Source organism: Leguminivora glycinivorella, chromosome 2 (genome assembly GCF_023078275.1).
Source record: "Leguminivora glycinivorella isolate SPB_JAAS2020 chromosome 2, LegGlyc_1.1, whole genome shotgun sequence".
Taxonomy (NCBI): domain Eukaryota; kingdom Metazoa; phylum Arthropoda; class Insecta; order Lepidoptera; family Tortricidae; genus Leguminivora; species Leguminivora glycinivorella.
In genome coordinates this window covers 28,513,791-28,528,537 of record NC_062972.1, presented here as the reverse complement: position 1 = coordinate 28,528,537, position 14,747 = coordinate 28,513,791, and the positions used below count along the sequence as shown (strand labels likewise).

At 40.0% G+C, this 14,747-nt stretch overlaps 1 protein-coding gene across 1 annotated transcript; it reads right to left on the bottom strand.

The window, feature by feature from the left end:
• Nucleotides 1–283: 283 nt before the first annotated feature.
• Nucleotides 284–14,124, bottom strand: LOC125241442 (stabilizer of axonemal microtubules 1). Its single transcript, XM_048149938.1, has 13 exons — nt 13,986–14,124; nt 12,882–12,981; nt 12,037–12,240; nt 11,221–11,407; nt 10,005–10,147; nt 8,926–9,017; nt 7,776–7,886; nt 7,180–7,276; nt 6,680–6,866; nt 6,118–6,210; nt 5,211–5,323; nt 4,722–4,815; nt 284–730 (listed from the first exon to the last, which is right to left on the bottom strand). Exons 1-13 carry the CDS (start codon nt 13,991–13,993, stop codon nt 648–650), a joined length of 1,512 nt encoding a protein of 503 aa, XP_048005895.1. The 5' UTR covers nt 13,994–14,124; the 3' UTR covers nt 284–647.
• Between the last annotated feature and the right edge of the window lie 623 nt (nt 14,125–14,747).

Below are 14,747 nucleotides of genomic sequence, written 5' to 3'. Positions count from 1 at the left end.
TAAAGATGATTTACCACCTGTGGAACTTGAAGCAGTGATAAACGCAAGTTTCCTCGCAAAATTTTGTGTTACACTCGGGTGCAAATGTATTTTACTTCTCGTGTGTTAAAAAACTCGCAAGTTCAGGATTCTATTCTCGAACCACTCGCTTCGCTCGTGGTTCAACTATGGAATCCTTTCACTTGCTCGTTTTTCAATTCCACACTCGGCGTTAAAATACAACTTTGCCCCCTTGTATAACAAATAACTATTATAAGATGTCTTATTGAAATAAAATTCAAAATACCCAAAACGTTTTTTAATTTAAATAAAATAATTTACAACCAAAACCTAAAATAGAGGCTTATGCTATCCCTAATTACCCGTTAGATTTAAACCAATAACCTAGTGTTTACCTAAGATCGGCGAAATACTCTTAAAAAAAAACGTAAAAAATCACAGCCTGAGTTAGCATACAGATGTGCAAGTTGCAAAAAGCGTCCTAAACGTTCTAAAAATTCTCGAAAAAATCCGCAAGTGGAAATGGAAAATTTGGTTTCCGAGATTCGAAACGATTCGAACTTTCTAACGGCACATCAGACAGTCGGCGCCATTTTGTGACGGGCGCCATTTTGAACACGCTCAATTTGGAGACAAGATGGCGGCGGCTAGGTGCAGCACGCCGCCTTTGGGAACGCGCAGGCACACGGGTCCGTGGCTATGCACTCCGCTGGGCACGTGCAGTCGCATGCTAAAACAAAATCTTCGTTTAGGAATTTATGTAACGGTAGGTATGTGTCGGTATTCAAGACTGACAATATGGAAATATTTAAAATAGAATCTACGTTTGCTGCTATAGCCACTGGCCCCACCAAAAGCGAGTAAGCGATGAGCTAATCGGCGATAGAAACGAAAAGATAGTTGCTCCCGTGTAAATAAAAACTATCATCGCTATGTCTTGTTCGATAGCTCATAGTAGAGATGGGCCGAATATGAACTTTGCCGAATACGAATATTCGGCCGAACATTCGGTTCAGCTCTTACCGAACCGAACATTCTGCCGAATATTCGGTTACGCCATTCAGAAAGCATATATTAAGATTAAAACTTAAATGATTGATAATGGTTACATTATGTTACTAGAACTACAGCGTTGAACGGACTATAGAACTAAGTGCAGTAGAATTGGAGCAATTTATTGTTGTGTGCGTGTATAGGCCGCCATTAAGTAATTTTGAATTATTTGAAAGCATAATGGAATCTGTGCTACTGAAAATATCGCCTTCCAGCAAGAAATTACTTATTTGCGGCGACTTTAATGTAAATATTTTAGAAAATTCGACATTAAGTTGTAGGCTGTTGAATTTTTTCAAATCATGTAATCTGAACCACATTTTTATGGAGCCTACTAGAGTGACTGCTACTAGTGCAACCTGTATAGATAATATTTTCACAGATATTTTTCCTATTACAAAAAATGTAATCAGCAATTTAGAGTCCGACCATTTAGGTCAATTAATGGTATTTGAAGCTGCTAGGAAAAATACCTTGAAAAAACAGATAACTTTTGTACCAGTAACCTCGGACCGCGTGGAAAGAATGAAACAGAGTTTAGTTCAGGCGCTACCCGTTCTGTCTCCAAACATGAGTCCTAATGATATGTATAATTCATTCTTTCACACATATATGGAAAATTATAATACGATATTTACAACAAAAACGGTCACGGTTAGTGATGCATCAGTTTTTAGTGAGTGGGCAACTGCAGAGTTACATCAACGAAGACGTGCATTGTATGCCTTGTATGAGGAACGGCGGTTTAATACGAGTGATGAATTTAAAGAACATGTCAAACAATTTTCGAAACAGTTTAAATTAGATTGTCATACCGCTAAACGTAATTATTTAAGCAAGAAAATTAAAAGTAGTTCCGATATAATTAAAGCAACGTGGAAAGTAATTAACGTGGAGACTGGTCGATCAAAGCAAAGAACAAATGAACTGAAATTAAAAATTGATGGCAAAATTGTAGATTCCAATTTAGAAGTAGCAACAGAATTTGAAAAGTTCTTCACTGATATACCAGTTTCCACAACTAGGCACTTAAATTCATCACCTGCATCTGCCGTTACATTGTTAGAAGATAATGTCACAGAATGTAGTAGAGACCTTGTATTTGAACATGTTAGTACCTCAGATATAATTAAGGCATTTCAATCAATTAATGTTAAAAAAACTTGTGACCTTTGGGGAGTCTCTGTCCATGGTGTTAAATCTTTAATAGAAATTGTAGCGCCTGACTTGGTAGTTATCTTTAATAACAGTGTTGATTGTGGTGAGTTTCCTGATCTTATGAAACACAGTAAAGTCATTCCATTATTTAAATCTGGTAGCACATCCGACCCCACTAATTTTAGACCGATATCAGTGTTACCGACATTCAGCAAAATTTTTGAAAAGTTAGTGTTATTTCAGCTATTGCAACATTTTAACATCAATAATCTAATGCACAATAAACAATTTGGTTTTACACGGGGTCGCTCAACAACCGACGCTGGTGTTGAGCTAATCAAACAGATTTTCGATGCCTGGGAGGAGTCACAGGATGCCTTGGGTATCTTCTGTGATTTATCTAAGGCTTTCGATTGCGTCTGTCATGAAACACTGATCAGGAAATTGCACTACTATGGAGTGAGAGGATCGGCACTGAATTTAGTCAAATCTTACTTACACGATAGAATACAAAGGGTCGACGTGAATGGACAGCGCTCACCGGGGTCACTAGTCTCTATGGGTGTACCGCAGGGATCAATATTGGGGCCTTTCCTGTTCCTTATCTACATTAATGACCTGCCATATCTTGTAAAGACCCACCATGATATAGTATTGTTTGCAGATGATACTTCCCTTATTTTCAAAGTCAAACGTCAGCAACAAACTTGTGAAAATGTAAACAATGCTATTTCCGAAGTAGTTAATTGGTTTAGTGTTAATAACTTATTGTTAAATGAGAAAAAGACTAAATGTATTAAGTTTGTAACGAGTAATGCTAAAAATGAACAAGCAAGTGTCGTTGTGAAGGATGAGGAATTGGAACTGGTAGATAGTACAGTTTTTCTTGGCATAACTTTAGATTCTAAACTTCAGTGGGGTCCCCATATTGCTACCCTCTCGAATAGACTGAGCTCTGCAGCATTTGCAGTGAGCAAGATCCGTCAGTTAACAGACGTGGAAACAGCTCGATTAGTTTATTTTAGTTACTTTCACAGCATTATGTCATATGGTATTTTACTATGGGGCAGTGCTTCAGAGATAAATACCATATTTGTTCTGCAGAAGAGGGCTATTCGAGCAATATACAAAATGAACCATAGAGACTCACTTAGAGATAAGTTTAAGGACATTAATATAATGACAGTGCATTGTCAATATATTTATGAGAATATTATGTATGTACATAAAAACATTTGTAAATTTAAGAAAAACTGTGATGTACATAATATAAACACTAGAAATAAGCATAAGCTTGCAGTGCCCTTCACTCGGCTCCATAAAATTAAAAAATCATTCATGGGTAATTGTGTAAGATTTTATAACAAACTTCCTAATGCCATCACTGAACTGTCTTTTAATCGATTTAAACATTATGTAAAGCGTATACTGATCTCTAAAGCCTACTATAGCACACAAGACTACATGAATGATGAAACACTGTGGGATACAAGTATTGCTGAAAACCATTAATTATATAGCTTATTAATGATGATATTGATAATTCAATGTATTTTTACACAATTTTTTTGACATTTAGAATTTATTCTAGAAGTTTTTATACTAGTATTTTTTTATACAATTTAGATTGATATCATTTTATTAAATCAATGTAGTTTTAAAACAATATTGTTTATTGCACCAATAAATTGCTCTGATATTTAGAATAAGATGAATATTGTACACTGTTGACAATTTAAAAGTGCTTATTGTAAGCCTATTTGAATAAAGAATATTTTGATTGATTGATTGATTGATACATTTGCTCTTATGTTTTGGTGGATAACTAAATCTTAGTTAAAACAACTCTGAACTCTTATACTATGGGTTTTTCATTTTTTTAAATAAACAATTGTATTTATGTTTTGACGCAAAGGTAATTATTTCTTTTTAGTAGTTCATTAGAAAGCTACTAAAATAGGAGCTTATTATCCAATGGAATACGTAAGATCTTCATTAGTTATTTACTTTGTTTATTCGGTAAATATTCGGCAACGCAACCGAATCCGAACATTGAAAAACTTGCCGAATATGCCGAATATTTACCGAATATGCGGCCCATCTCTAGCTCATAGCTTACTCGAACTCGCTATTCGTGGGACCAGTGCCATAACACTTGCAGGTGCGGCATTTGAGGGTGGCGAATGGGGAAACATCCCGGGGCTCACGCTTTCGGGGGATTTCCAGAGGGCCTTGCTTCAACAAAGTGTTAACACTGAGGGGCGCCTCTTAAACATTTGTCGCTTCGACCTACTACTTTAGGACTAGTTTTAAGCGAACACTCAGAATCTTAGCACATACTAACAGCAGGGTGCACTTCGATATCGCGGTCCCTAATCTATCAAAATTCTATTACGCAAAGGAAGAATAATTTAACTCACCCTCTAACTATTAGAGTCAGAAGAACACGATCTAACTACTCTAGGTATAGTTCTACCCTCTCTGTATGAAAGGTTTGCTTGATGTCTTACGTTTGCAATCGCCGTAGCTGCAGGGGTCGATGTACTGCGTGCAGTCTTCTCCGGGCGGCAAGAAGGACGACCTGTACACTGTCGTCGCGTCGATCTGTGAGAAAATACGCCACATAATTTACTTCTCTTGTGGTTTTTTTTATCCTAGCCCACATTTTCATACCTAAATGCTACTTAATGTATGAAGCGCCCATAATGCTACTAACACAATCTGTTTAGTTGAATTTGTCGACATTCTAAGTAGTTCATGCCAAAGCAGAGCGAAGAACTATTTATGACCAGAGATGTAGCACATATCCAGATCCAGAATGGGTGTGGCTCTGTGAGCCTCTTTGGCCTGCAATGCGTGCCTCATTAGTTGAAAACCTACCACAACCGATCTACTGCTACAGCGCCGTTGCAGTGCATCGTCATTATTCGTGCCTCCTCCGAGTCTGCAACCATCAAATTATTCGTTAAACTACCTACTAGTATTTCTGATAGGTATACCTTCTGGCACGGCTTCTGGTACTGTCCCTTGCAGGCCCAGGGCGGGCGCTGCGGCGCCGGCGCGCACACCGGCTGGTACGACAGCTTGTGTGTCGTGGAGCCCTCCATCTTGGCTGTAATGTAAGCAGTGGGTACTTAGCTATAAAACTCCCGTGAGACTCATACATATTTAAAAATATTTTAAGCGGGTTACTCACGTATTAAGTCGATATAGCGTCGATATAGTGTCCTCAGCAGCCGCGCGCACCGAGCAAGCGCCCGCAGTATGCGTCGCGCTCTCGACATGTAAAGGCGGGGTATCGCTACTCTTGAGAAAGGCTCTCGAAATTGAGCCGAAACATGTCGAACGCTATATCGACTTAATACGTGAGTAACCCGCTTAAAATATTTTTAAGTGGGTACTTAGTTTTGTCCACTCAATGCAAATGGCTTTGGCTGGTCGAAGTATTTTAGAGAATGTACCAGCGCCTAGATTTGTTAATTCCCCAAACAAATCTCATTGAAAATAAAATCTCACAGCTTTAAACGTAATTATTCGAGTGCATTTGGCTTGAAACTGCTCCTATCCAGACTGCTGGCAAATCGCAATTCATAATTAGTCATTATTTAGTCAATGCATTTTAGATTGAGTTTGCTCGGTCAATGTACTCGTACCTACAGATGTAGTGCGAAAAGCTTTTGCTTCGTATTTTTCCGGAAACGTTCGTATTTGTCATGCTTGTTCATATCAGACAGTGTCAGTACGTCTTGTACTGAGACTGACTGAAATAGCATGACATGTTCGTACGTTTCCGTCAAACTACGAAAAAATTCTTTTCGCACTACATCTGTATAAATTCTACTTGATAACAGTTAGACCGTTAATGTTTGGCTTTTATCTTATGAACGGCGAGACAGAATTAGTTACCTGCAGGTTTCTCGTAGCATTTGACGGGCGCGAAGGAAGCCGCGGGCGGCGCGGGGCCCGGGTTGATGTACGACATGCGGTTCACCGTGCGGTCTGTGAAAGAGAACACAGCTACAGGACTTGTGTGACCGGTGTCGGCAAATTCCATCGAATCTGTCGCTAAGATGGACGGCTGTCTATCATTTGTCACCATGTCTGTCACGCTCTTAACGAGTACCTATGTAAGTGCGGAAAGTGACGCATGATATGACAAGTGACAAAAACATGACCATCATACGGCCATTGAAATCCTACATTTAAATATACGCTATACGATAAATAAATAAGTGTAAAGTCAGTAATAATAAGTAGCCCAATCCTATATTCCCTATTACCTATGATTACGTTTCCTATACCTAATGGCCGAGGGTCTGGGCACGAAGTCATGGCGCTAGGTCATGATGGCCTGCATGGAGCATAGCCCTACATGCCGTAGTGACAAGTTATGGAACATCTTATATTCTCTCGGGTATTTCTCAAGACGCTTAGGCCTCACTACAATTACTATATTCTAAGTTCTCACTTTCAAACGGTGACTCAACGCAGTGGAACTTCGGCGGCGGCTTGCAAGACTCTCTGATGGCCGAGGGTTTGGGCACGAAGTCGTGGCGCTGTGTGGTGATGGCTTGCATGGGGCCCTGGCCCCACATGTCGTGGTGGCACGGACGGATCGGCTGCGTCACGCATACCGGGTTCGGGAGGAAGGAGAGCTGGTGACAAATTAACCTTTTTAAGCTGTGTTTTTAAAAAAGCTCATCTTAAGAAACCCTATTCGAGTTTGCCTGAATGACCTACTTTAGCAGTTTTCTCTTTAAACCTTTAAAATGCCAAGGATGCGCGCACAGTGCATTGGCTGCTCTATTGTTTATAGATAGGAAAGCAGACAGCGCACTTCAGCACAGTAGGTATAACTAGAGAATGACGGGCAATAGTAACATCATTTTAGTAGTCTACGTTGTAGTTTAGGTATAATATAGAGTTTAGCAGCATTTTAGTTTGAGGGCGGTAGAATATTGGTATTACCTTCTGCACGGTGTCTCCCTCCATCATTGCCGTAGATGGCACGAGATTGGGCACCGGCCTCACCGGCGCAGGTATCGGTGCGGCCGCCGGTAAGTAGCTACAACAACCAAAAACAATGTAATTATGATCTAAGTCATTGATTCAATGCGTCAGGTCAATTATTGTAACATCTGCAAAAGAACATTTTCAGACTAAGGGCCAGTTACATCAACCACATTTGACAGACACATCGTCACGCAGCGGACGTCTATGGAACTTCCCATACTATAAATTTAATGAACGCTTTAACGGTGACAGACGGTTTGATGCAACCAGCCCTAATATGTCCGGCCTGGTCAGCCTCAAAGTTTGGAGCCCATACACTAGGCGCTAGAGAAGACACTAAAGATTCAGGTACCAAAAATATTGTATCTAGGATGTAAGATGATCGCCTTAGGGCCAGTTGCATCAACCACATTTGACAGACACATGTCTGATGGAACTTCCCTACCAAATACAATTTAACGAACGCTTTAACGGTGACAGACGGTTTGGAGCAACCGACCCTTAGTCACTGGAATTCAGGTATTTATCTGGTATTCAAATGTATGTCATACCTGTTCTTGTAGATGGTCTGAGTCTCGAATCTCTTGGAAGAAGTCACGGGGTTACCGCAGGAGTCTGGGATGATCGCGCGTCGCCGGCAATCGCTCTCCGCGTTCAAGTAACTGTACGAAAGATTTATCATCAAGCAGCTTAGCTGATTATTATCTAGGGTAGATTCATAAAGCATGTCGGTAGTTGTACATTTGAAATAAATCAGTCTGCTACCACACCTAAAGTAAAATCCATAAACCTACGGACCAAATTGACAAGTAAGTGTGAAGGAATGTTGCCACAGTTTGGCCAGTGTCGTTCTTATCGATATTAAAATTATTATTACATCGTAGATTTAAGGTGCACCCAGACGGGACAATGAAATTGGCAATTTGATCGGATAATCAATATACCAACTTTTTCTGTGATTTCGACAGATCAAAAGGTCTGTAGACCGCTAATTAGAGATATTTTTTTTATTTCGAAGCAGCAATAATATTATTCGAAAATTATATAGATATTTATGATATACTTGCCATAGCGTGACAGATAATTTATTATCGTCGGACATGGTATTTTATTTTTTACCTACAGGCTCGGAAACCTTGCTGTTCCTGGTATCATTTTACCTGTCAGTCATTTGTCAATTTAGTCCGTAGGATTATGAATTTTACTTTAGGACACTGGCGATAAATATGAAAGAGACGCGTTCCTAGCACACATTCTAAGCTCGTGTACGTGGACGCGTACCATGCTTTGTGTGAGTGTGAGTGAGATATGACAGGTCGACTGGTCGCGTTTTAGACACGGTAACTGTGAGGTAACCGAGAGGGGGTAGGCGGCACTTTCAGCGGGGAGCGGGACTGGCCATACTGTGCTGCTACAGATCATCGATCTTTAATTTATCTAACATTGGCGCAGTCAGTAGGATGCAATGCATAAAAATTTGGGCTCGTAATTATAAACAACCTGTTTTAACTACAGCAAGGATCTGAAACATTACGATTTTATCATGACATGTCCAATTGACTTTCTTAGATTATTTCCTATAAAAAATGTTAGATGTAGGTGTAATAGTTAAAACATAACTATGCGGAAAATGTACAATTTCTGAAGTAATTTTCAAGTTAGGTTGAAAAATATAGTATAAATTTTGACAACGATTAATACCTCATAGCGTAAGTGGTGCTTGAGTCCAATTTCTGACACGGCTTCTGGTATTGTCCCCGACATGCCCACGGGAGCGGCTCCTTCGGATTGATCTGAACCAACAACAAGATTTTATTGCAACAAGGTGGTAGCTTGGTAGTAGCGATAATCAATTACGTGGATTCTGTTCATATTATCCAACTCAGGGTTTTTCCAAAGTGGGAAGCAGTAGAGCCGAAGCTTCAGAAACAGCGACTGCAGTCGTAAAAACAAAATTCTCGGGTCAGCACGAAAAATTTGTACTTAGTGTCATTCTCCGACCAACCTAGGGAATATTAAGGTGGGCCATTTTTAGGGTTCCGTAGTCAACTAGGAACCCTTATAGTTTTGCCATGTCTGTCTGTCCGTCCGTCCGTCCGCGGATAATTTGTTAGCACTAGAAAGCTGAAATTTGGTACCAATTTTTCAATGCCAACAAAGTGCAAAAATAAAAAATGGAAAAAAATGTTTTATTAGGGTACCCCCCTACATGTAAAGTGGGGGCTGATATTGTTTTTCATTCTAACCCCAACGGGTGATATATTGTTGGATAGGTATTTAAAAATGAATAAGGGTTTACTAAGATTGTTTTTTGATAATATTAATTTTCGGAAATAATCGCTCCTAAAGGAAAAAAAAAGTGCGTCCCCCCTCTAACTTTTGAACCATATGTTTAAAAATATGAAAAAAAAGTAGAACTTTATAAAGACTTTTAGGAAAATTATTATAATATAGGGTATTTTTTACGGAAAACTACGGAACCCTACACTGAGCGTGGCCCGACACGCTCTTGGCCGGTTTTTTTTTCAAAGTTGTCTACCCCACTTTATTATAATATAGGTATTTTTTACGCGATTCATAGAATCGCGAGGTCTTTCGATCCTGATAGGAGAAAAAAAATGTCTCATTTTTCAAACCTTTACTTTTTTTCTCCTATTAGGATTGAAAGAGCTCGCGATTCTAAGTGGAAACCACACACAAATTTTCAAATCAAAAAAAAAAGTGGGGTGGACAACATTTTTTTCAATGGCCCACTTACGTGTTTATAACCAGTAAGTTACCGGAATAGGCATGTAGCTCATCTTCTGTGTGGTGGACCCCTCCATTTTGGCCACAGGCTTCTCGTAGCAGCGTTCTGGCGCGAACGATTTCACCAGCGGGACCCTCTCAGGAGGCAGGTAAGACAGCTTGTTCACCGTGCGATCTGAAATGTGACGATTACAAAGCATGAGATTTTGATTGAAATGTCAGACACGTTTCCTCGTCTTATTGACGATACATATTGCAGCATTGCAGAAGTTTAATACCTAGGTAAGAAATGTTGGTGTTGTATATCGGCCGGATACCTACACTACATTAATAAATAATTTAGGAGTCAGTGATTGTAACCAGTATTCAGCATGCTAAGTCTCTAAGCCTGCAATGTTTATAAGAATGCTAATGTGAGCATAGATTAGTTCAGGATAATAGTATAGGCGAAGAGTTAATTGTGATTTTTCCTGCAGTATCTTTTGCTAGGAAATCAATTAAATTTGAATAAATTGGTGATAGTTGACAGAGGAAAAGTATTTCAGAGGGAGATAAATATAAATTCAAGAATTTTACTCATTGTTTAATTTATTTTTACTTTAATTTTACATCTGATTCAATCAAACAAGTCACACGAAGGTGTTCTCTGTAGTGTTCGTGAATCTAAGCGCAATTCAATTACTGGCCACCATAGAAAAAGCTAACTTATTTTCTGATTACATTCACATTCAACATCACAAGGATTCTTTGCTCGGTCAGAATTGACAGGATCTGTTGCGAAAGGCGCTAAAATTTGACCACTTTTCAAAAGTGGAGTCTTAGTGGTTAAGCTCCTTCTTTTCAACGATTTGTTAACAGGATTGACCGTGGAGACAAGAGGAGTTACTGTCCCCTCGTTTGGTCTCTCATTGTCGAAAATAGAATTCTTAGTTGGATCGACTTTTGCCGCTGCGTAGTGCAATAAACTGCGTACACTGGACGAATCTTGACTTTTTGAACGCCGCTTATTTTATATTCCGCTATTTCTAGTCTTTTAAAATGAGAGAGAATCTGATCAGTTGCATAAGGAGGTACAGCTCCTTTACTTACTAAAAATTTTCTTTTAGGATATCTCTTACATTCGCATTCCTCGTTGATTGTGGGTAAGACAGAAAATAATTCTAGCTCTTGACTACTTGAAGCTTGACTCAGATCTGTCGCATTATGGTGGTAACCTTTTACTTAAAGCTTGTTTCTCAGGATTCTTACTTTCGAAAGGCTGTTCGACGCAGTGGAACTTCGGAGGTGGCTTGCAGCTCTCCCGGAGCACTGAAGGTTTGGGCACGTAGTCGTGGCGCTGGGTGGTGATGGCTTGCATGGGGCCCTGGCCCCACATGTCGTGGTGGCACGGTCGGATCGGCTGCGTCACGCATACCGGGTTCGGGAGGAAGGAGAGCTGAGAACAATTATGGTTTAGAATTATTTTCGGTACCTAATGTTGTAGCTTAAAATCATGCTAAAATATTTGTTGTCTATATTTACTGGGTGTTAGTTGTGAGACTTGTGAGTTCAATAGTTGAAGATAAGAATTTTAATCCCGTTTTTATCAACGAATATACCTCTATTAGAAGTTAGAAAGAGATGGCAAGACAACTTGTAAAGATGAAAGGAGCTAGCTTGGCGTAAAGCTAGCAGTAAATTTTCATACTGTCGCTATCCATTGGCAGTTTGGAAAGTTAGCTCTTATACGATAAGACCGTCTGTTTCCTTTTAGTGCAAGGTCTGATCCGGCGCTCGGTGCGGAGACTGCGGAGCGTGCACACAATCATACAGCGTCGACTCAGGACACCTGTATGAGCTCCAAGCGTGCTCTCACTCAAATGTTTCTGTACTGGCGATCTGCTATTTCTGCATCTGTTATTTATGTTTGTTAGTTATCTTCTGCACAGTGCACCCCTCCATAGGCTCGCAGCTCGCAGCTCGGGACCAGGTTAGGCGCCGGTTTCCTAGCCACGCCACGTAAGTTCTTGCTGTCATATGTTAGCAGGTAAAACAGCTTTTAGACTATTTATGTTTGCCAGTTACCTTCTGCACAGTACATCCCTCCATCGGCTCGCAACTCGGCACTAGGTTAGGCGCCGGTTTCCTTGCCACGCCGCGCAGGTTCTTGCTGTCACATGTCGGCAGGTAAGACATCTTGTAGGTCGTGCAGCCTTCGACCGGCGCTGTTGGTTTCACGTAGCATCGCCGGGGGGCGTACGAGTCGGGGATTTTGGGCTGCTTGTAGCACTGAGAAAATTAAAGGTTTATAAAGGCCACGATATAAATGGTGCATAGGCATAAGGTATGCATGATAAGTAGTATGCATATGGGTATGGTGGGGCATGGGGCATAAGGTAAAAGTACCTTCAGTGTAGCAATAGATTCAGTTTCAGCCAGTTTCAGTTTTATTACATGAAGATAATCTCTACGTGACCTATACTTGGCCGATTGTGATATTCATAATTCTTAAATATTTTAATTTTAGTTTTGATACGACATTGACAACTGTCAGCAAATCCAATGCGCGCCAATATAGTGCGAGACTGCGAGCGTGCTACACGACTCTTATTTCACACGTGCGAAAAGTGTCATATATTAGTATCATATAACAAGATAAGTTCAAAACCATAACTTAGTCTGTTATGCTGCAATATAATAATGTCTTAACTTTCTTGTCTTAATGTCTTACTGTCGCGATGAAGAGAGATGGCAATAATTTCAGACATGACGGTTACATAATATCGGAAATAGTGGTGTTTGACAGACATGATAGTTGTATACTGGGAAAACTGGGAGGTTAGACACTAACATGTGATACGTACGCAACGTGTGATGAAAGATGATTACTACAAACATACTGGTAAGTGGGGGAGGGGAGGGGGGGTTACCGGGTTGACTTTCGCAGGCTTGCCGCAACAGCAGGTCCGGCAAGGGCACGGCGCGCCGGCCGGGGGCGCCGGCCCGGGGCACGCGGGGCATGGTACGCACCTGGACAACGACATTTATATAGTACATACTACCTACATTACGATACAAATGCGGAAAAGTGGAACTTCGGAACGAGTGGCGATAAATTATTGTCGGAGAAATAAAGTTTGGAGACTTCACGATATAATCACGAGGAATCTCACCTGGTGCCGTAGTCGTAGCCGAATGGAATATCTCCGACGCGAAGCGAAAACGAAACGCCGCGAAAGGTAGTCTGGCTCTGTCGCGCCAATACGCAAGAGCGATAGAGATAGATATCTACGAGCGTTTCGTGAGCGTTTGTGCCATTCGGCTACGCACCCTGGACCGCTAGCGAGAGGTACAAACGATCACGCCAAGGGAGACGCCAGCTACTTACTCAGGAGGAGGGAGGAGGAGTCCATTATCCAAAAAAACTGACAAATAGTCAAATACCTATCCACACCTTCCTGACCGAATAGGTAGTTATCGGTCATATATTATCGCGTACCTTATTAACCTCCCTAACTACCTACCTAATCTAACTATATGCCACTAAGTACTACCAGCTAGGCAATGATTTCGACAGGACATTCCCTAATGCATTTTTTATCTGGCAATTTCGTCATTCACATTTGATGTAGGTACTCTGGCATTAGTGTTTGTCGTTTGCAAGTTATCTGTAGGTATGGTTATATGACGTTATAGCCCTCGATTAACCGTTCTGTGGCGTAACCACATAGATTAACCTCTCAACTGAAACTAACACCTATTACGTAACAATAAAAGATACAATTTATCAAATATTCACCTATACCTATGAAGTTTATGTAATCTGTCTTACAAATCCATTTTTACACAGTAATACACGAGACCTTAAGTGGGTTTTCACATTACCCGATCCGATATCAAATGTAGCACCAATATCCCACACATTTAAGACATCGGATCGGATAATGTGAAAACGCACTAATACGAAGCTCCTGTTGCCACAACGGGTGTCTTTTCAGACACAAATCACCAAATAAATAATAAATATTACTTACTCAGGCATGATTTAGTAGATAAAACTTAGACGTGTCTAAAAAATACTGAGTAAATAAAAAAATAACATAAAAACTAAATTGAATCTGAAAATAACTGAAAATAATTTTAAAAATACATTTCTATCGAAAGGTCCAGTAGTATAAAATGACAGTAGGTATGACACAAGCTATTGTTTTGCTCGCACCTATTCAAATTCATAGATGGTTCTTTATTTAAAAATAAGTTATGCATGGAGTTATGTTACTAATTAAAAAGTTTGTAAAGAACTAGCCCGGGTGCACAGTGCACATGATCCTAGTGAGTATATTATATTCTTTGACATGATCATAACTTGACGCTTGTATGACGTACACTTAGACGGAGTGAGTGTTAATTTTCGTTTGTAGTCAATTGAACCTAATTACTAAGAAAATAAAGTCAATACATAGAGAAAGTTAGAAAAGATAACATGAAACCTAAGGGCAGTTACACATTAGCGTTTTTTCTGCACGTTGGCGCCCGTTTCATACAACTAATATTTTGCTAAATTTCGTTTAACACGTGCTTCCTTCCTATAAGAATATTGCCATACCCTTCACAGGGTGCCATGTGCTCATATTAAATAATATTATTGTAACACCTGTACGTACCATGGTAAGCAAATAAATGATTTATGATTTATGCTTTCATGGCGACAACTTTGTTCAACGCAGCGAAATATTTTTGGATTACCAGTTGTAAGCGGGAAAAGCAGCGGGTATAGGTAAAATTAGCCAGCTGAT